Raw genomic sequence first — 21,464 nt, 5'->3', positions numbered from 1 at the left:
AGTGTTTTATTTAAACATTATCTAAAGAGACAAGTGCTGCTGGAATGCAGAACCGCTTTCAAAGGAAAACAGTCAGGCCAAAGCTAGAAGAAGTTAGAGCAACATTTAAAATGAAATCTGACATCGGATTTTGGAAGACACATCAAGAAGCAACTTCTCCTTTTTAATGATTTCCACATCATCTTCCTCTCCGCAGCAGGTGGTGTCTGCAGAAACGCAGTCAGTGATAACTTCCTGTGTGGACGGATGTAACGTTGGTGTTCTGGCCGACGGACAAACCGGCTCCGGGAAGACGTACACGATGCGCAGCAAGAAGTCATCATCAGGTCAGAACCGTTCAGTTTTAAGATGCGAGAGTGAACTGGGAGAAAGTGTGAGTCAAAGAAAACCCCCAATGTTTTTAAAGGTGTGAAGTGATGCTTTATTTTGAGCTGCGTATCCTCACATTGTAGGCAGTCTGATGTATTTGGTCTTTAAATGTGAACACAGATGAAGGTGGAGGCGGTGTAGTTTACTCATAGTCAGTTTCAAAGTGGCAACATCCCCACTGATCACGTCTTTAATGACTTGATGAAAAATGCTGCATATTTGTTGCTCATAATTATTGCAATATAATTTTCCTCATTAACAATATAATTAATGTTCAATGTATCGTCAATAAATGTGTAATTGACGATCAAATTAGCACTTAATTTTCTATTAAGATATTTATTTTGTTGATTTAATAATCATATTTGTCGAAAAAGATTTTATCTTAATAGTTTTGAATGTTCTACCTCAGATTTGTTTGTCCCGTTCTGACAATAAAGAAAAGTTTAACCACAATTAACCATCTGATTTCTTCAATTTTAACTCAGGAGCAAAAATCAGCCTTTAAACTTATATCGTGATAATTATCGATTTCAAATGATATGAAATGTTTTTATCTGGATAACATTTTTGGCCACATCGCCCAGCCTTAATATTTAGTAGAAGAAAATGATTCAGCTCAAGGTTTCCAAACATATTTTATATTATTCCCCTCAAGTAAAGACCACGTCTGCTAGTGAAAGATAAAGAGAAGAAGCGCTTTTTCACACAGAATCTAAATTGTGGTGGTGAGATGTGTTAGCACGTTTGCCAAACAGTTTCACAGAGAAATCCTTCACTGATCCAAACACTGAACACAAATGTCAGGTTCTGGGTTGCTCACCAGTTCAGTTCTGACCAACCAATCCCTGCTGGTTGGTGTAAAACACATCATTACTCCACCACATACACCAGACTTAAACTCTGGTTTGCTGCAATTACAGAGAGATTTACCTGCTGGTGAGAGGTTTAATCAGCATTCTGTGAACTTTAATTTATGTTCCAAATCCCGTGCTCCAGCATTAAATACTGATTAGAAAAAATCTTAATTCTGTTTAGTGATTTTGGATTAGATCCATCACCAGTTTTGGATTACTAAACCTGTTTCATGGGATTGTGTGCAAAAGTGTTGACAGCAAACTCCACACGGTGGCAGCTTGTTTTCTCACCAACAGCTGTGTCCTCTGGTTTCTCTGCAGTGCCGTGTGTTTGTGAGTCCAGACGTGAAGGACGAGGTGGAAACACTGAGCACGCCGCAGTTCTCTTCCACGACAAACTGAAGATGGACCGTTGATTGATGAACATTTATTTACCAAAAAGAGATGGAAGACACTTTTTGTTCTCAAATCCTGTTTTACTTTAAACACGATTGAAATCGAGTGTTCAATCAGCACTGCAGTTTTCATGACTTATATTAAGTACTGGCAAAAGTTTCTGAATTTACAAAAGAAAACTTTAGGTTTACTTTAAGTGATAAACTTCATATTCAAGAAAAACATGTTTCATATTATCGCTTGAATAGAGAGAATTAGTAAGTAAGACATGCTGACAGTCGTCTGAGCTGCAGACGAGTCTGCACTTCTGAAAAGGCTTCTTTTAAAGTGCATGTTCAGGGCGCATAATTGGTGTAATTAGCTTTTCGCAGAGCATGGTTTTAAGTGCCTACAAGTGTGGAGAAAAATACTGTTCTGTACTGACAGATCCAGCAAAAACACTTCAGTTTATTAGCACTTTTTCACAGCCCTGCTGCACACAGGGACGACAAGTCTGGTGAGAGGAAGAATTCAGTCCAAAGGAAAGAAACGAAGAAGTCCAAACACCCCACTTCCCAAAACTGTCTGCCGTCCTATCTGCAGGAGTCTCTGGTCTTCAGCAGCTGGTGGAGGACGCTGCTCTGTTTCAGCGCTCTGAGGTTGGAAATGTCCTCGGCGATAACCGGGACGTCTTCGCTGTGATTTGTCTCGTCACTTTCATCTTCATCGCTGTCAGATAGTGTGCACAGGAGGGCGTCGTTCTCATACGTGGGGAAGTAATACCTGAGGAGAGATTGAGGGCAGGCGTTTTTAAAACCCTTTTGGTTTTAGCTCAGCTTTTTGCTGAATATGTACAGTTGGGAGGCGACTAATGTTTTGACCCTGTTTGAATTGTTCTCAGAGTTACACGCATGATGTTTGTCAATTTAAATTTAATTTTGAAACTCAAAGTCTGTTTAAGTATAAGAAAAAATATGTAATTACAATGACGTCAAACCCAAAAGTTGCATATGTCACATAATTTTTTTCTCTAAGCTAATGTCAATGAGACCAACGTTATTGAAGCTAATGTCACTGACACGAACGTTACAAAAGCTAACGTTACTGAAGAAAGACATTTCTGAAGTAAACGTTACTGAGGGCAACGTTACTGAAGCTACTGTCACTGACGCTAACATCACTGAAGGCAACGTCTCTGGCGCTAACGTCACTGAAGTTAACGTTACTGAAGCTAACGTTGCTGAAGGCGACATTTCTGAAGTTAATGTTACTGAGGGCAACGTTACTGAAGCTACTGTCACTGACGCTAACATCACTGAAGGCAACGTCTCTGGCGCTAACGTCACTGAAGCTAACGTTACTGAGGGCAACGTTACTGAAGCTAATGTCACTGACGCTAACATCACTAAAGGCAACGTCCCTGGCGTCAACGTCACTGAAGCTAAAGTTACTGAAGCAAACGTCACTGAAGTCACTGGCGCTAACATCACTGAAGTTAACGTTAATTCAATTCAATTTTATTTAGAAGTTACTGAAGGCAACGTCTCTGGCGCTAACGTCACTGAAGTTAACGTTACTGAAGCTAACGTTACTGAAGCTAACATCACTGACGCTAACATCCGTAAATGCAATGTCCCTGGCGCTAACATCACTGAAGTTAACGTTAATTCAATTCAATTTTATTTAGAAGTTACTGCAGGCAACGTCCCTGGCGCTAACATCACTGAAGTTAACATTACTGAAGCTAATGTCACTGACGCTAACATCACTAAAGGCAACGTCCCTGGCGTTAACGTCACTGAAGCTAAAGTTACTAAAGCAAACGTCACTGAAGTTAACGTTAATTCAATTAAATTTTATTTAGAAGTTACTGAAGGCAACGTCCCTGGCGCTAACATCACTGAAGTTAACATTACTGAAGCTAATGTCACTGACGCTAACATCACTAAAGGCAACGTCGGGGAGGATTCAGCAGCTCTTATCAAATGAAACAGTCCCTTCACTCATGGTTTCAATGGTAAACCAGGACAAGAATGATAATCACCAACATAAACACTAGATTCTAAGGAGACACGTTTTAATAAACATAAATCATAAAGAAACATTTGTATTTCAAACAAATGGAAAACTTATTTGCACATTTTAACAAAACACGCTCATGCATCATGGGAATTCTGAGGGACGGACGTAGGCTGCGTGTGCGAGGCGGGTTATTTACGGCGTCCACTGGAAGCGTCTCAGAAGCATTTCAGCACGTTAATGACTTGTTTTTAATTGTCTTATTTGTGCTTCTACTACATTCTTCAAAGCTCTCTGTGGATCGCTTTAGTTCCTCGTCTTGACGAGTGCATCTAGCACCTACCACAGGGAGCATTTCAGAATAAGAGCGTTTTGCCTGCCGAATTTTGCCGTCATGTTTAGATTTTGTTGATTTGGTGATTAGTGCTTGCTTTTCGTGCTTCTACTGTGATTAAGTAGCTACGTAGTAAAAATGTTTTTTGTCTGATTTAACTCTGTTTATTGTTGACATACGATCGGAAGTCTATACCGGGTATTTTATTTTGAAAATTGACCAAATTCTCTACCGTTTCTGTGTCTGACTTCCTGCCCGGATCATCTGCTCTGTGCGGCTTGAGGCTGGGACGCTTCCTGGACTCACGGCAGCGCTTCTGGTGTGAACACAAACATTTAGTAGAATTACTGCGATCAGCTCCGGCAGCAGCGACGCAGAAAGACTCTGTGGACTTTCAGAGTGAGTCCGGGGTAGGGCTGGGCGATACGGCCAAAATCATTCGATATCGATAATTATCACGATATATGTCAAATCATTATTTCTTAAGTTTAAAGGCTGATTTTTGCTCCTGAGTGAAAATTGAAGAAACCAGATGGTTAATTATGGTTTAAACGTTTTTTTATTGTCAAACACTCGATTACAAAACAGTGGATCACTTCACAAGTCTGAGATAAAACATTCAAAACTATTAAGATAAAATCTTTTTCAACAAATATGATTATTAAATCTTTTTTCAGTCCCTTTTCCTCAACAAAATAAATATTTTTATATAAAAATTAAAGGCCAATTTGTCCGTGATTCAAATGAATTAAACCAAATATTTATTCACGATATATTGAACATTATAAAATTATATTGCGATAATTATCATAATTGTTTTATTGCCCAGCCCTAGTCCGGGGTCATGCAAACTTCTTGGTTGCAGGTGGGCCCTGTGATGAAGCTCCGCCCCCACTGTGCTGAGAGTCTAGCTCCGCCCCCGATTACAGCGTTAACTTATCGGAGACGTATGTTGTGCAGGACAAGAGATATAATTGAAGCTCTCACACAAAACTAAATGTTACTTTAGAGTTTTACGACAAACTTTGACTTTCTTGACTTAAAAGATCTATTATTAACATCATGTATGTAATTCAAACAGGATAAAAAAAATTGTTGTCTCTCGCCACTACTGCTAACATTTTTTCCCATAATAAGCACATAAGTTGTGCAATACAGTTTTTTTTTAAATTAAAATGGAGTAACGTTCACGTTACCACAGATATCAGTATATGAGTGAAAAGAGAATGTCAGCATCCCAGGAGTGTAAGAACCATGTTGAAAGATGGGGTTTGTTACTCCTATTATTCTAAATCCCAGAACAGTTTAATTTATGCTGAATATAAAACAGTTCAGGTTCGACTGACTTATGACTTTAAGTGGAAGGATTGTGATTACAGACACAACTTGGGCCCTGAGGGTTTAACTTCGGTGTTTTATTTTGGATTTCCCCTCTCAAACTATTCAGAACCAAGAATTTAAAGATGCGTTCTGGAATTTCAAACATTAGCGCCCCCTAGTGGTAGTATCAATGGAAAGTACGACCCAGCTGCAGGTCCAGGGAATCAAACATGAAATTAAAACAGCTGCTGAACTTACTGTGGTTGATTCCAGGTCGACATGTCCGGCAGCTTCATCACGTGACCTTCAGCCTCGATGTGACGGAGGACGTCGTCTCTGGAGGCGAACTTCTCCTGGCAGCCGTAGCAGCGGCTCTGGTGGATCTGCCGCCGGATGAAGTTCACCAGCTTCACCTGCTGGTAGAACCTGAGATCTGAGGGAGGACGCGGCAGAGCGTAAGTATATCACACATTAAAATATATAATTATCAAGTCAGTGCTGCATTATCAGTTTATTAATCAATCAAGTCTCCTGCCGAACTAGAGGCTGTAATGTTCTGATGCACCATATATTTGGAACAAACTCAGAAAACCTGCTCCGCTGTTCTGCTCCAACTCTTCTTTCAAATCAAGGTTCAAAACGTTTCTATTCGCCACTGCTTGTAAATAAATAACATTTAGGACTATTCCACTCATATGTTGCTGCACAGCACTCTAACTACGCTTTCAGTGTTCATTTCTTATCTTCTATTTTGTCTTGCTTTTTTTATAAATACATTTGCATCTTTTTATATCACATTTCATATTTTATATCTGAACTTCTGGCTGTTTCCAGTCATCTTATGGAGCAAAGTCAAACTTGTACACTGCTTCCTTTAATCATGGGGATGCTGTTGATTTTTAAAGATGGTGCAGTTCAGCACTTTGTTGTTAGTGTTTGTTTTCTAATGTGGTTTTACTTACTGAGTTCTGTCCTCACTTTGTGGAGATCAAAACCATGAGCTTCCTGAAAAAGAAAGAACAGTCCATCCGGAGAACTAGCTGTTATAAAAGCAGCGTAGATCGTAATACACCGATCAGCTATAACATTATGAGCCCCGACAGGTGAAGTGAACAACTCCGGTTAATCTCATTACCATGTCACATGTCAGTGGGTGCGACTTTGACAAGAACCATCTGATTAAAAAAGACCGTTACAACCTTTTTATATACAGTCTATGGTTACAACCAGCTTACTGTTGAGCTAACTTCTCCGTATGATGATAATAAGTTAATAATATTTGCCCTCTTCACACACAATCACTAAAGCAGATGATTTTGACTTCTGGACTGGTCTTTCTTGTTTGTTGCTGTACCTTCATGTGTGTGTAGATCTGATCCATCGTCTCTGACTGATGATCACAGAACAGACACACAGCAGACACCGGATGAGCCCGCCAGTCCGACCAGTCGCTGCGGACCAAACAGAGATGTCAGACAGCCGGGAGATAAAGAGGAGAAGCAGGTTTCACACATGAGATACGACACAAATAAGGTCTGTGGTCAGAGGATTCGATCTACTTGAGATGTGTCAAGAACAATGAAACTCTGAACTCTGAGGAGACAAATGAAAGTGAAGTAGAACGTCAGTAAAACCTGCATGCTTTGGCCCCAGACTGATTTATTCTGACCCTTCTGGTTCCTGCTGCAGATACTTACTCGTCTTCATCGTCTACCAGCTCTCGGTCATCCTCGCTCTGCACTTCCTCCCAGGTCTTCCCCAGCTCCTGACAGCAGAGGGGATGGAGACGTTTGAAGATCACAGACTGTAATAAAACTCAACATCTACTGGATAGATCTTGTCCATCTGTGTGTTCAAAACACTAACGATTTTACCAAAATAAGGACCAATGCTCCGTCACACGTCTGTGGACGGGAAAACTTCTCACTATTAAAATGTAACTGCAGTGACTCCACGAAGGAACAAGACCTTTCTTACAGCGAGAAGAATATTTTACTCTGTAAACATGTGACTTGGCGACGCAACTCTCAACAGACATACTTTGGCTTTTGAGTTCTGTCTAAGTCAGGATGTTAAAGTCTTACCAGGTAGTTGATGACGTAGAAGCGGTCGTATTCGCAGTTGTTGGCGTTGATGCGGCGGTGAGCTTTCTTCCTCATGTGATCCTTCAGAGTGGTTTTATCTCGGAAGGTTTTCTCACAGTACAAACACTGCAGGCTGACAGAAAAACACCGTTAACTTGGACTGAAGGCTGTCGGGCTTCTGAACTTATCATCCCACTGAAGCCATACATGCCATCAGCTCTCGTGCTGCATTATTGCTTGTACGTTGTTCCCCAATGTAAGTCGCTTTGGATAAAAGCGTCTGCCTAACGTGTAAATGTAAATGCCTTTATTTTGTATGTGTATGTCGTGGAAATGAAGAAATGAAAAGGCAGAAAGAAAACGGTGTGCAGAGCTCGTGGTTTTATGTTTGGGTTCAGGAGGCAGACACCATCTCCACATTTAAGAGTAGGCTTAAGACTCCTGAACCATCCCTTAGTTATGCTGCTATAGGCCTAGACTGCCGGGGGATTTCCCATGATGCACTGAGCTCCTCTCTCCTCCCATCACTTCCTGCAGGTGTTTCTGGATCTGCGAGTCACCTGCTGCCCTCCTGTTACTGTTACGAGCCCTATTATTATTAGTGTAATTAATATAACGATAATTATCAGTACCATTATTCATTTTCTGTACCAATGCTAACTCTACTGTTTGTATTTTCTGTGTGGAGATCGTGTTAATCCCAACCGCTCCAGTGGAGCTGCTCAGTGGCCAACAGGTCAGACTGGTTGTACTGGGCAGCTTCCAGGTGTGAATGTGATCAGAGGCTTCCTCTCATACAAACTGAATGACCTAAGAACGTTTTTTAAACAACTTCACTAACATTAAAATCTCTAATTAAACATAGAGTTTGCAGGTTATTACATTTCCTCAGCTGAGGCAGGTCTTACTTGTCCAGTTTGCTCTGCAGAGTGTCCAGGAACTGGTCGCAGTAGACGATGTTGTCTGGCAGTCCGATGCTGAAGGAATGTTCTCTGGCCATGTGGTTCAGCAGAGACGACCTGGAAACACGATGGCGGCAGGTTTTTAAAAATTATTATTATGAAACTACATGTTTGTGAGTTGTTTGTAAAGATTTACGTCTTCAGCAGGAGCCTTTTAGGATTTTTATGGAATCTGTTAATAACTTCAATATTGAAATAAACAACAAAAAGTTCTAAATGTATTTTTCAAATCAAGAATGATCTGCTGACATTCTTCAATTAAATGTACGTCCTCATCATCATGTGCTGCATCTTGTTGTTGTAAAGTGTGATCAGTGGTTGGTCAGATACATTTTTTTAAAACTTGAAATATGACCCAACACATGTCGCTGAAGCGAGGGGGCTGGGCGATATGGCCCAAACTGTTATCACCATAAAAACATTTCATTCGATATCGATAATTATCACGATAAATATCAAATTCTTATGTCTTTCAAGTTTAAAGGCTAATTTTTGCCCCTGAATATAAATTGAAGGGCCAGATGGTTACAGGAAATATGATTAGTAACTCTTCTTTCAGTTTCCTCAACAAAATAAACATCTTAACAGAAAAATTAAGTGCTAATTCGGCTAATTAATTATTAACGATATATTGAACATTTGTTATATTGTTATTGAAAAACATTATATTGCAATAATTATCCTTATTGTTTTATTGCCCAGCCCCAGTCCAGTGTTGGGTTCTGATTTTACATTTACTGATGTACTCTGTAACAATCAGGAAGTTTCAAAGCAGCTGACGGAAATGCATCATCACACGGCCGTACCTGTTTCCAGCAAACTCTTCGCTGCAGAACATGCAGAGACGCTGGAAGCTGCTGTCGTCTCTCTCCTTCTGCTGCTGCTCCAGCACCTCCTCCTGTGGAAGACCAGCAACACCGTCAGACAAACACTGCAGAAGAAAAACAGCATCGCCAACGTCCTATTGCGAGAAGGAGTCTCCTCTCTGATTTTTACTGGAGGGGAGAGTTAAAACCATTAAAAGAAACGTCAGGGGATCCTGTTGATATTTTCCAGAAACTCTGATCACATCTTTTAAACAACTCAACTTTGGCTTGGATTGGGTCGTCGGAAAACTGTCAACAGCATGTTGAAAAAAGAAATTAGCTTCAGTTTTTGATTGACGCCAGACGATCAGAAGGTGACTGTAGTGTTTCTTCTGCTGTGGCACTGAGATCGTGACCGACTCACCAGTCGTTTCTGTTGGAGTCTTTCTCGGAGGACTCGGTCTTCTGGAAGGACGTCACACAGCAGGAAGTAGTCCTCCTGCTTCTCTGTGGGAGCAACAACTGGTTATTTATATATATAAAAGTATGTTTAATTCTGCATTCACATCATATGTAAGTTTATCTATAAGATGCAGGTTTTTATTCCAGAAAATATGGATCAGCTCAAAACTATTTTAAAAAGGTGCAATTCCCTCTCCACTGCAGTCCCTGTAAAACAAACTTCCTGTTACTCTACTCACCAACAGGACCGGTGGAGTTTGTCTTGATCACGCTGCAGAAGTCTGTGACCGGCTGCTCCATGAATCTGCCCTTCCAGTACAACATGTACCTGACGGAGGACAGGAAAGACGTCAGAAAAGCTTCAGCAATGCTCACCTTTGACACCATAGAGGTAGTTTATTTAACAGACTCTTGGATAATATCTTATTAATACCTCGTTAGCAGAGCTGAGAGTTGACACTGTCGATATTTCTCCCTCAATACACAGTTTATATATATTATGATGTGGAAACGGTTCTCAAAATCACATACAAATCAAAATGATAATAATCGGTCAGCCGATTAACCGGGCCTGCACTCACAAGGCCGATAAACAAAAAGTGTCTGTGGACACGTCTGCAGCAGCCTCGGTAGTTAGCTGGTGGTGAACGATGTTAGCGCTCCCTCTTCTCGTTTTGGGAAGGAGGTCAAAAAGGTAGTTTGGAGCCCTAAATGTCCTCAGTCACCATCGTCTTTTCTAAATGACAGCAGCTTATATATTTATACTGTAGAGAATAATGCAGCTGAATGACGTCTGACAGAGTGAACCCCTCTAAACAGCAGGACCCAAAGTTTGTCCCGGTTTCATTCATTAATAAAACATCTGAAACGACGGCTTACTGCTGAGATAACATGCAGATTAGACTGCAACTAATGATTATTTTCTCGATTAATCGATTAGTTGTTTGGTGTCAAAAGTCAAAAACATCCATCCCTGTTTCCCAAAGTCAAGAAGACGTCATATTCAGTTTACTGTCACAGAGGAGGAATCAAACCAGAAAATATTCACATTTAAGAAGCCGGAAAATTAAGAAAATGAATCAAACCAATTCATCGATTATCAAAATAGTTATAGACTAATTTAATAGCAGACAACTGATCGATTATTTGATTAATCGTTGAAGCTCATTCACCACAACTTTCCCTCAAATTTGAAAATCGCCATCTCGCATCATCTTGTCACTTTCTTGTATGGAAGACGCAGCAGACGTGTGTGATACCAACGTCTCACATTTGCCAACAAAAAAAAGAAGAAAAAAAGGCCCAGAAGACCAGGATCCAGATCGTCTTCACCAAAGCGGGAAACTGTTCTGCAGAACGTGCAGTATTGTGGTCGAACATAAAGGAAATCGTCTACTGACAAACGCTTTGAGAGAGAACGTCAGACACACGTGGAGGACGTCAGGCAATATGCAGGGTTAGGCTCGCCAAGTCCAGGGGGGACTGTTTCATGATTCAACTATAGAAATCAAATCTCGCTTTAAAGTTTTCTCTTATTTCTACAATTTAATTGCCAAAAAACGCTCCAAAACATCACAACTTTCATCGCTATTTCTTAGAAAAGCTGCCGCAAAATAAAGTATTTTAGGTCGCAACAATCACAAAAAAGGCTGCGAGATCCTGGAGGGACTGACTAATGGAAAGATACGTGACATTTCTTTGTTTTGATAGCAGCATTATGTAACGCCATCGGCTGCCCTGCTCTCTAAATATTGTCATCGGTCCTGTAAATCCCATATCGGTCCAATAAAATTAACTATGTTCAGCGTTTCATGAGTAAAACAAACTAAATTTGTACTTACAGATATGGTGATAACATGATTTGATCACCCCGCGACCCTGTATGCAGGATAAGCGGTTGACAGTGGATGGATGATTTGATGAAACCATCACATCGTGATTCCAGGAAGAGTCAATCAACAATAACTGCTCAGCCCAACTAATTAGTAGCAACACGTTTCCTTCTGCATCCATGACAAAGTGATATATCGGTCTAAAACCAACCCTTTGTTCATCATTTTACACCCTTTTCAAACACTTTCCCAGCCTTCTGAATCAGATTGAGTTTTATTTCTGGACGACCAGCCGTAGACGCAGCGCAGGGTTCATACTTTGGGACGTCTGCGATGAGTTTGACGTCGGCGATGACCAGCTTGTGCTCCAGCAGCAGGTGTTTGAGGAGGACGTCTTTCTGCTGCAGAGGGACGGACTCGGGACAGAAGAGACACACCAGCGGCTCTGCGCTGGGACACTGCAGACTGGGAGCACTGGGGCCATCAGCTGACTCCTCTGGAAAACACAGCGGCTCCAGTATACTGTCCTGACCTGAGAGACGGATACAAGTAAACAAACACGCGTTACTCCGACCCAGCGTGCCCTGAGGAAGGACTGAAACAAATGAATCCGGGCGGTTTGCTTTTGTTTCCGACTTTAGTGTCTCCTTAGATTTGTTCTTCGTCGGGCTGTATTTTATTCAAAGACAGAAATACAGACATTGGAAAAGGAAGACGGGGTTTTTGGATTAAAGAGCAGCAGACCACGATCCACCAGCCGGATCAACTGAACCAGGCGCCACGGCGAGGTGCGGTGATCGCTCAGAGGAGAAGAAAGAGCGCCGCGATAGGAGCCATGTTGGCTCAACTTTGACTTCAGGCTTCTCCTAAAGGTTCGGTCTGGACCAAACTGGGACTCATGCAGAACAGAAATCAGAGACTGTTGTGCCGGCATCTTCAAAGAGACCCGCCTCATCAACATACCGGATCAAGCGCTCGGCAGGTGGTCCATGTTCAGAGCTGTCAGGGCAAAGACTCCAGCGAGACGAGACGAAGTGTTTTACATCGATGATGCTCGGTGCTCAGAGTCAAGACGGACTTAAATGTGAAGATGAAACTAAATTATCATCTTGTTGCTGCTGTTTACATTCACCCCAGATGCAAATTCAAAAAGTGCACTGCAGAATGTTCTGGTTAACATTATTATTATTACGTGTTAAATAACTCTATTTTATATGTTACCATATTTTAACTAATTATCTGTGAAGTTCTGTGTGTGCAGCATGTAGGGCTGGACGATGCGGCCAAAAATGTTTTCCCGCTAAAAAGTTTAATATCTTTCGATATTGATAATTAATTTATAATAATTAGCATCAAATCGTCATTTCTTTCGAGTTTAAAGGCTGATTTATGTTCCAGTGTGAAAGTTGAAGAAACCTGATGGTTCATTGTGGTTTAGACTCTTCACTTGAGGCCAAACAGTGGATCACTTGTGATAGTCTTTGTCAACAAATATGCACGAGTAAAATTAAGTAAAAGCTTTTTTTCAGTCCTTTTTTTCCTCAACAAAATAAACATCTTAATTTAAATTTGAAGTCCTAATTCGTTTATCATTCAAGTGAATAAAATCAAACTTTAACTGAATTTTTATTGAACATTCATCCCGGCTGTTGTACTGTGGTTTGTTTACTTGTTGTTGTCTGATACATGTATTTGTTACTGCTGGCTGTAATCCAAACTGATAATTATTGTTGTTGTTTTATAGTAGCATGATTCAACCTTGTGATTGCTGCTTGTGTTTCGACAACATTTACAATCTGGAAACTTTGGCATCTTTTGTTCAGTGGGAAAAATGATTAATATTTTACAAAGCAAAAACTAAAATACCAGTTTATACCTAAAAATGCTACACAGTCCCAAAAAGGTTTGACTGGGAGTGACTTTTGTTTAATTTTTTGAGTTGTTAACTTCTTTAAAAATGGTCAGTCACTTTATAGATTGATCATTTATGGGAACATTTACAGGCAGCAGTGCAACATTGATGATGCCAGCTGCTGCAAAACCTCGAAGAAGAAGAGATTAAAAACTGTTAGCTTCCAGTGAAGAACCAGTTTTAGCCTGTTTATTTAAAACAAAAACAGGCTGTAAGCGGAATGTGAGATGCTCAAACTGGACAGGTAACTGGTAGCTGGTAGCTGGTAGCTGGTAGCTGGTAACTGGTAACTGGTAGCTGGTAACTGGTAGCTGGTAACTGGTAGCTGGTAACAGGTAGCTGGTAACAGGTAGCTGGTAACAGGTAGCTGGTAACAGGTAGCTGGTAACTGATAACTGGTAACAGGTAGCTGGTAACAGGTAGCTGGTAACAGGTAGCTGGTAACTGGTAGCTGGTAACTGATAACTGGTAACAGGTAGCTGGTAGCTGGTAACTGATAACTGGTAACAGGTAGCTGGTAGCAGGTAGCTGGTAACTGGTAGCTGGTAACTGGTAGCTGGTAACTGGTAGCTGGTAACTGGTAGCTGGTAACTGATAACTGGTAACAGGTAGCTGGTAACAGGTAGCTGGTAACTGGTAACTGGTAGCTGGTAACTGGTAACAGGTAGCTGGTAACAGGTAGCTGGTAACTGATAGCTGGTAACAGGTAGCTGGTAACAGGTAGCTGGTAACTGGTAGCTGGTAACAGGTAGCTGGTAACAGGTAGCTGGTAACAGGTAGCTGGTAACAGGTAGCTGGTAACAGGTAGCTGGTAACTGGTAACAGGTAACAGGTAGCTGGTAACAGGTAGCTGGTAACAGGTAGCTGGTAACAGGTAGCTGGTAGCTGGTAACTGGTAACTGGTAACTGATAACAGGTAGCTGGTAACAGGTAACTGGTAACTGGTAACTGGTAGCTGGTAACAGGTAGCTGGTAACTGGTAGCTGGTAGCTGGTAACAGGTAGCTGGTAACTGGTAGCTGATAACAGGTAGCTGGTAACAGGTAGTTGGTAGCTGGTAACTGGTAGCTGGTAACTGGTAACAGGTAGCTGGTCCTTTATAGATTGATCGTTTATGGGAACATTTACAGGCAGCAGTGCAACATTGATGATGCCAGCTGCTGCAAACCCTCGAAGAAGAAGAAGAAGAGATTAAAAACTGTTAGCTTCCAGTGAAGAACCAGTGTTAGCCTGTTTGTTAACAAAAACAGGCTGTAAGTGGAATGTGAGATGCTCAAACTGGACAGGTAACTGGTAACAGGTAACAGGTAACAGGTAACAGGTAACAGGTAACAGGTTACAGGTAGCTGGTAACAGGTAGCTGGTAACTGGTAACAGGTAGCTGGTAACTGGTAACTGATAACTGGTAACTGATAACTGGTAACTGATAACAGGTAGCTGGTAACTGGTAACTGGTAACTGGTAACTGGTAGCTGGTAACAGGTAGCTGGTAGCTGGTAACAGGTAGCTGGTAACTGGTAACAGGTAGCTGGTAACTGGTAACAGGTAGCTGGTAACAGGTAGCTGGTAGCTGATAACAGGTAGCTGGTAGCTGATAACAGGTAGCTGGCAACAGGTAGTTGGTAGCTGGTAACTGGTAGCTGGTAACTGGTAACAGGTAGCTGGTCCTTTATAGATTGATCGTTTATGGGAACATTTACAGGCAGCAGTGCAACATTGATGATGCCAGCTGCTGCAAACCCTCGAAGAAGAAGAAGAGATTAAAAACTGTTAGCTTCCAGTGAAGAACCAGTGTTAGCCTGTTTGTTAACAAAAACAGGCTGTAAGTGGAATGTGAGATGCTCAAACTGGACAGGTAACTGGTAACAGGTAACAGGTAACAGGTTACAGGTAACAGGTAACTGGTAGCTGGTAACTGATAACTGATAACTGATAACTGGTAAATGGTAGCTGATAACTGATAACTTAAACAGGTAGCTGGTAACAGGTAGCTGGTAACAGGTAGCTGGTAACAGGTAGCTGGTAACTGGTAGCTGGTAACTGGTAACTGGTAACTGGTAGCTGGTAACAGGTAGCTGGTAACAGGTAGCTGGTAACAGGTAGCTGGTAACTGGTAACTGATAACTGGTAACTAAACTGACGTAAAAACACGCAACCTGCTGGTTAGCCTGTTTATTTAAAACAAAAACAGGCTGTAAGCGGAATGTGAGTTGCTCAAACTGGACAGGTAACTGGTAGCTGGTAACTGGTAACTGGTAACTGGTAACTGATAACTGATAACTGATAACTGGTAGCTGGTAACTGATAACTGATAACTGATAACTGATAACTGATAACTGGTAACTGGTAACTGGTAACTGATAACTGGTAGCTGGTAACAGGTAGCTGGTAACAGGTAGCTGGTAACTGATAACTGGTAACTAAACTGACGTAAAAACACACAACCTGCTGGTTAGCCTGTTTATTTAAAACAAAAACAGGCTGTAAGTGGAATGTGAGTTGCTCAAACTGGACAGGTAACAGGTAGCTGTAACAGGTAGCTGGTAACTGGTAACTGATAACTGATAACTGATAACTGAAACAGGTAACTGATAACTGGTAACTGGTAACTGATAACTGGTAACTGATAACTGGTAGCTGGTAACAGGTAGCTGGTAACTGGTAGCTGGTAACTGGTAGCTGGTAACAGGTAGCTGGTAACAGGTAGCTGGTAACTGGTAACTGGTAACAGGTAACAGGTAACTGGTAGCAGGTAACTGGTAGCTGGTAACTGGTAGCTGGTAACTGGTAACAGGTAGCTGGTAACTGGTAGCTGGTAACTGGTAGCTGGTAACTGGTAGCTGGTAACTGGTAGCTGGTAACTGGTAACTGGTAGCTGGTAACAGGTAGCTGGTAACAGGTAGCTGGTAACAGGTAGCTGGTAACAGGTAGCTGGTAACTGGTAACTGATAACTGGTAACTAAACTGATGTAAAAACACGCAACCTGCTGGTTAGCCTGTTTATTTAAAACAAAAACAGGCTGTAAGCGGAATGTGAGTTGCTCAAACTGGACAGGTAACTGGTAGCTGGTAACTGGTAACTGGTAACTGGTAACTGGTAACAGGTAACTGATAACTGATAACTGATAACTGATAACTGGTAACTGATAACTGATAACTGATAACTGATAACTGATAACTGGTAGCTGGTAGCTGATAACTGATAACTTAAACAGGTAACTGGTAACTGGTAACTGATAACTGATAACTGGTAGCTGGTAACTGATAACTGATAACTTAAACAGGTAACTGGTAACTGGTAGCTGGTAACAGGTAGCTGGTAACAGGTAGCTGGTAACAGGTAGCTGGTAACAGGTAGCTGGTAACTGATAACTGGTAGCTGGTAACTGGTAGCTGGTAACTGGTAGCTGGTAACTGGTAACAGGTAACAGGTAGCTGGTAACTGGTAGCTGGTAACTGGTAGCTGGTAACTGGTAACTGGTAGCTGCCGGTAACAGGTAGCTGGTAACAGGTAGCTGGTAGCTGGTAACTGGTAGCTGGTAACTGGTAGCTGGTAACTGGTAGCTGGTAACTGGTAGCTGGTAACTGATAACTGATAACTGGTAACTGGTAACTGGTAACTGATAACTGATAACTGATAACTGGTAGCTGGTAGCTGGTAGCTGGTAACTGATAACTGATAACTGATAACTTAAACAGGTAACTGGTAACTGATAACTGGTAGCTGGTAACAGGTAGCTGGTAACAGGTAGCTGGTAACAGGTAGCTGGTAACTGATAACTGGTAACTAAACTGACGTAAAAACACACAACCTGCTGGTTAGCCTGTTTATTTAAAACAAAAACAGGCTGTAAGTGGAATGTGAGTTGCTCAAACTGGACAGGTAACAGGTAGCTGTAACAGGTAGCTGGTAACTGGTAACTGATAACTGATAACTGATAACTGATAACTTAAACAGGTAACTGATAACTGGTAACTGGTAACTGATAACTGATAACTGATAACTGGTAACTGATAACTGGTAGCTGGTAACAGGTAGCTGGTAACTGGTAGCTGGTAACTGGTAGCTGGTAACTGGTAGCTGGTAACAGGTAGCTGGTAACAGGTAGCTGGTAACTGGTAACTGGTAACAGGTAGCTGGTAACTGGTAACTGGTAACTGATAACTGATAACTGATAACTGGTAACTAAACTGACGTAAAAACACGCAACCTGCTGGTTAGCCTGTTTATTTAAAACAAAAACAGGCTGTAAGCGGAATGTGAGTTGCTCAAACTGGACAGGTAACAGGTAGCTGGTAACTGATAGCTGGTAACTTGTAACTAAACTGACGTAAAAACATGCAAACTGCTGGTTAGCCTGTTTATTTAAAACAAAAACAGGCTGTAAGCGGAATGTGAGTTGCTCAAACTGGACAGGTAGCTGGTAGCTGGTAACTGATAACTGATAACTTAAACAGGTAACTGGTAACTGGTAACTGATAACTGGTAGCTGGTAACAGGTAGCTGGTAACTGGTAACAGGTAGCTGGTAACTGGTAAAAGGTAGCTGGTAACTGGTAACTAAACTGACGTAAAAACACGCAACCTGCTGGTTAGCCTGTTTATTTAAAACAAAAACAGGCTGTAAGCGGAATGTGAGTTGCTCAAACTGGACAGGTAACTGGTAGCTGGTAGCTGGTAGCTGGTAACTGATAACTGGTAACTGATAACTTAAACAGGTAACTGATAACTGGTAGCTGGTAACAGGTAGCTGGTAACTGGTAGCTGGTAACAGGTAGCTGGTAACTGGTAGCTGGTAACAGGTAGCTGGTAACTGGTAACTAAACTGACGTAAAAACACGCAACCTGCTGGTTAGCCTGTTTATTTAAAACAAAAACAGGCTGTAAGCGGAATGTGAGTTGCTCAAACTGGACAGGTAACTGGTAGCTGGTAGCTGGTAACTGGTAACTGATAACTTAAACAGGTAACTGATAACTGGTAACTGATAACTGGTAACTTAAACAGGTAACTGATAACTGGTAACTGATAACTGGTAACTGGTAACTTAAACAGGTAACTGGTAACTGGTAACTGATAACTGGTAACTGATAACTGATAACTGATAACTTAAACAGGTAACTGATAACTGGTAACTGATAACTGGTAACAGGTAGCTGGTAACAGGTAGCTGGTAACAGGTAGCTGGTAACAGGTAGCTGGTAACTGGTAGCTGGTAACTGGTAACTGGTAACTGATAACTTAAACAGGTAACTGATAACTGGTAACAGGTAGCTGGTAACAGGTAACTGGTAACTGATAACTTAAACAGGTAACTGATAACTGGTAACTTAAACAGGTAACTTAAACAGGTAACTGATAACTGGTAACTGGTAACTGATAACTGGTAACTGGTAACTGGTAACAGGTAACTGATAACTGATAACTGATAACTGGTAACAGGTAGCTGGTAACAGGTAGCTGGTAACAGGTAGCTGGTAACTGATAACTGATAACTGGTAACTGATAACTGGTAACTGGTAACTGGTAACTGATAACTGGTAACTGATAACTGGTAACTGATAACTGGTAACTGATAACTGGTAACAGGTAGCTGGTAACTGGTAGCTGGTAACTGGTAGCTGGTAACTGGTAGCTGGTAACTGATAACTGGTAACTGGTAACTGATAACTGGTAACTGATAACTGATAACTGATAACTGGTAACTGATAACTGGTAACTGGTAACTGATAACTGATAACTGATAACTGGTAACTGGTAACTGATAACTGGTAACAGGTAGCTGGTAACTGGTAGCTGGTAGCTGGTAACTGGTAACTGATAACAGGTAGCTGGTAGCTGGTAACTGGTAACTGATAACTGGTAACAGGTAGCTGGTAACTGATAACTGATAACTGATAACTGGTAACTGGTAGCTGGTAACTGGTAGCTGGTAGCTGGTAACTGGTAGCTGGTAGCTGGTAACTGGTAGCTGGTAACTGGTAACTGGTAACTGGTAGCTGGTAACTGGTAGCTGGTAACTGGTAACAGGTAGCTGGTAACTGATAGCTGGTAACAGGTAGCTGGTAACTGGTAACAGGTAGCTGGTAACTGATAACTGGTAACTGATAACTGATAACTGGTAACTGATAACTGGTAACTGATAACTGATAACTGATAACTGGTAACTGGTAGCTGGTAACAGGTAGCTGGTAACTGGTAACAGGTAGCTGGTAACAGGTAGCTGGTAACTGGTAACAGGTAGCTGGTAACTGGTAACAGGTAGCTGGTAACTGGTAACTAAACTGACGTAAAAACACGCAACCTGCTGGTTAGCCTGTTAGCACAGCCGGCTAGCTGCTGGCTCTTCAGCGTCATTACAAACTAAACACTTGCTCCTTTTTTCAGCTGCTTGCTGTCTGACGGACTCTGAGTTTCATTTACAGGTGAGGAATCCGCTGCGAGTGCATAACTGCCTCATTAAAGACACCGACACCCTTAAAAAACATCCAACTTACCGTCTTTACCACCGGTGCTGGCCGCCATCTTTAGCATCACGTGGTCAAAACAGCGGCTAACGGACCAATCAGAGGTTGGAGAAGGTTGCCATGCTGCCTTCAAGGTCTCCAGGTAATCGCAAAACTCACACGCTCTACGTTTTTCCCCTCTTGTGCCTTTTATTAGTAAGAAAATAATATCAAAACAACCTAAAACAAGAATCACGACATTGTAAAAGTTACATACAACACATAAGTGATAAATAACAAAACAAGACAGCACAAAAGAGGAAAATAAATAAATGAAAATAAGACCTTCAAAGCAGTACAGACATTAAGTATCTTCGGAGCCTTTTGTTAAATAAATAAAGTTAAATTTCTTTCTCAGGGATTATAAAAATGTTTTTTTGTTATTATATATGCATTTGTTTAGACAACAACATAAAATGGATTTATCTATTTTAGAAAATTATTTTAAATAAATGTTCAAATGTAGTGAAAGCAAATGTTTGTCCAATACGTGTTATATGTGCAGAATGTAGGCTACAATATATTTTATTGTAATTAAATAACATTGCTTTCATGAAGTCCACTGACGATATAAATCCAGGTTAAACTTATTGAGTGTCCACTTTTTAAATCAATACTGTTTATAGAGGAAGAGATAACATGAGTTGATGAGTTATAGAAGAGCTTTTGCACTTTGAGGACAATGATTAAGATGTAATTTGTCTTAAAGGGGCTGTGTGCTTTATTTTAATGTAATGTGCAATAAAGTCACTCAGAACATCTGAAAAGTGTTGTTTATAGTTTACTAGATCTACATTTATGAAAAGGGCTGTATCATTTTCTAATCTTCAAGTGGTAATAGAAATAAAAATGTTAGGGGGCAATTTCATTACAGCACAACATTATTTGGAAACAGCCAGCAGGTGAACAGAATATCAACTGAAATAAAGTCTTAAAACTAGATTTGGACTCACGATCGCATGATCTCGTAGGACGCCCTTGGTTGATATTGTATTTAGATGTTATAAATTCCTAAACAACAGATTGTACACCGCTCTGTACTGCACACTTGTGGTCAAATAAAAGCAAGTCTACAGAAACCTAATAACAATGCAGTGGGAATATTACTCAGGAGACCGAGATGGTGCAGTGCAGGAAAGACGTTTGTGGCTGCAGGAGAAAAGACCTGTCACGCAGTCTGAAGAAACCTCATGTATAAATTCATGTGCCGGCTTAATGATTCAGAAAATCAAATAATTTTGGGCTTTGCAAACATACAGATAAGTGCTAGATGACACCAACACTGTGTGTGGAAACACTGGTTTAACTGTCTCCTGGTAGGACACTGATAACATTTGTCTCTTTTCTTTTAGTGGTGTAAATCATGATTTATTATGCTGTTGTTTTTATGTATGAATGTGGGCGTGCATGTGTGAATGTTGGTATGTATTTGTGTATTTCTGTGGGAAAGATCTGGACCTGAGTCTGTAAACAGTTTTAAATATTATGTCAGCTTTTTGAAACACAGTGAATCTAAGGACGTTTGGCCTCCTTGGGCTCTGGGGCCCCGGACATATGCCCATTTTGCACAGTTGATCATCTACGTATAGCCTTGATCAATGTATCTATGTAATATTTCCATCTATGTGC

General features: G+C 41.0%; 1 protein-coding gene across 2 annotated transcripts; it reads right to left on the bottom strand.

The window, feature by feature from the left end:
- Positions 1 to 1,640: 1,640 nt before the first annotated feature.
- LOC119894133 (zinc finger protein 277-like) lies at positions 1,641 to 19,899 on the bottom strand. Of its 2 annotated transcripts, XM_038706679.1 has the most exons (12): positions 19,827 to 19,899; positions 11,739 to 11,952; positions 9,828 to 9,916; positions 9,551 to 9,633; positions 9,127 to 9,218; positions 8,267 to 8,377; positions 7,359 to 7,491; positions 6,972 to 7,039; positions 6,629 to 6,725; positions 6,237 to 6,279; positions 5,533 to 5,707; positions 1,641 to 2,384 (listed from the first exon to the last, which is right to left on the bottom strand). In XM_038706679.1, exons 1-12 carry the CDS (start codon positions 19,861 to 19,863, stop codon positions 2,195 to 2,197), a joined length of 1,332 nt encoding a protein of 443 aa, XP_038562607.1. In that variant the 5' UTR covers positions 19,864 to 19,899; the 3' UTR covers positions 1,641 to 2,194. The 2 variants fall into 2 exon arrangements, with proteins under 2 accessions (XP_038562607.1, XP_038562608.1); XM_038706680.1 differs by lacking the exon at positions 11,739 to 11,952 and having other exon boundaries at positions 19,827 to 19,845.
- Positions 19,900 to 21,464: the final 1,565 nt, after the last annotated feature.

The sequence above is a fragment of the Micropterus salmoides genome, unplaced genomic scaffold (genome assembly GCF_014851395.1).
Source record: "Micropterus salmoides isolate LMB-PRFRI ecotype aquatic unplaced genomic scaffold, ASM1485139v1 Ms_hic_scaffold_8, whole genome shotgun sequence".
Lineage (NCBI taxonomy): Eukaryota > Metazoa > Chordata > Actinopteri > Centrarchiformes > Centrarchidae > Micropterus > Micropterus salmoides.
This window is presented reverse-complemented; position numbering and strand designations above follow the sequence as displayed.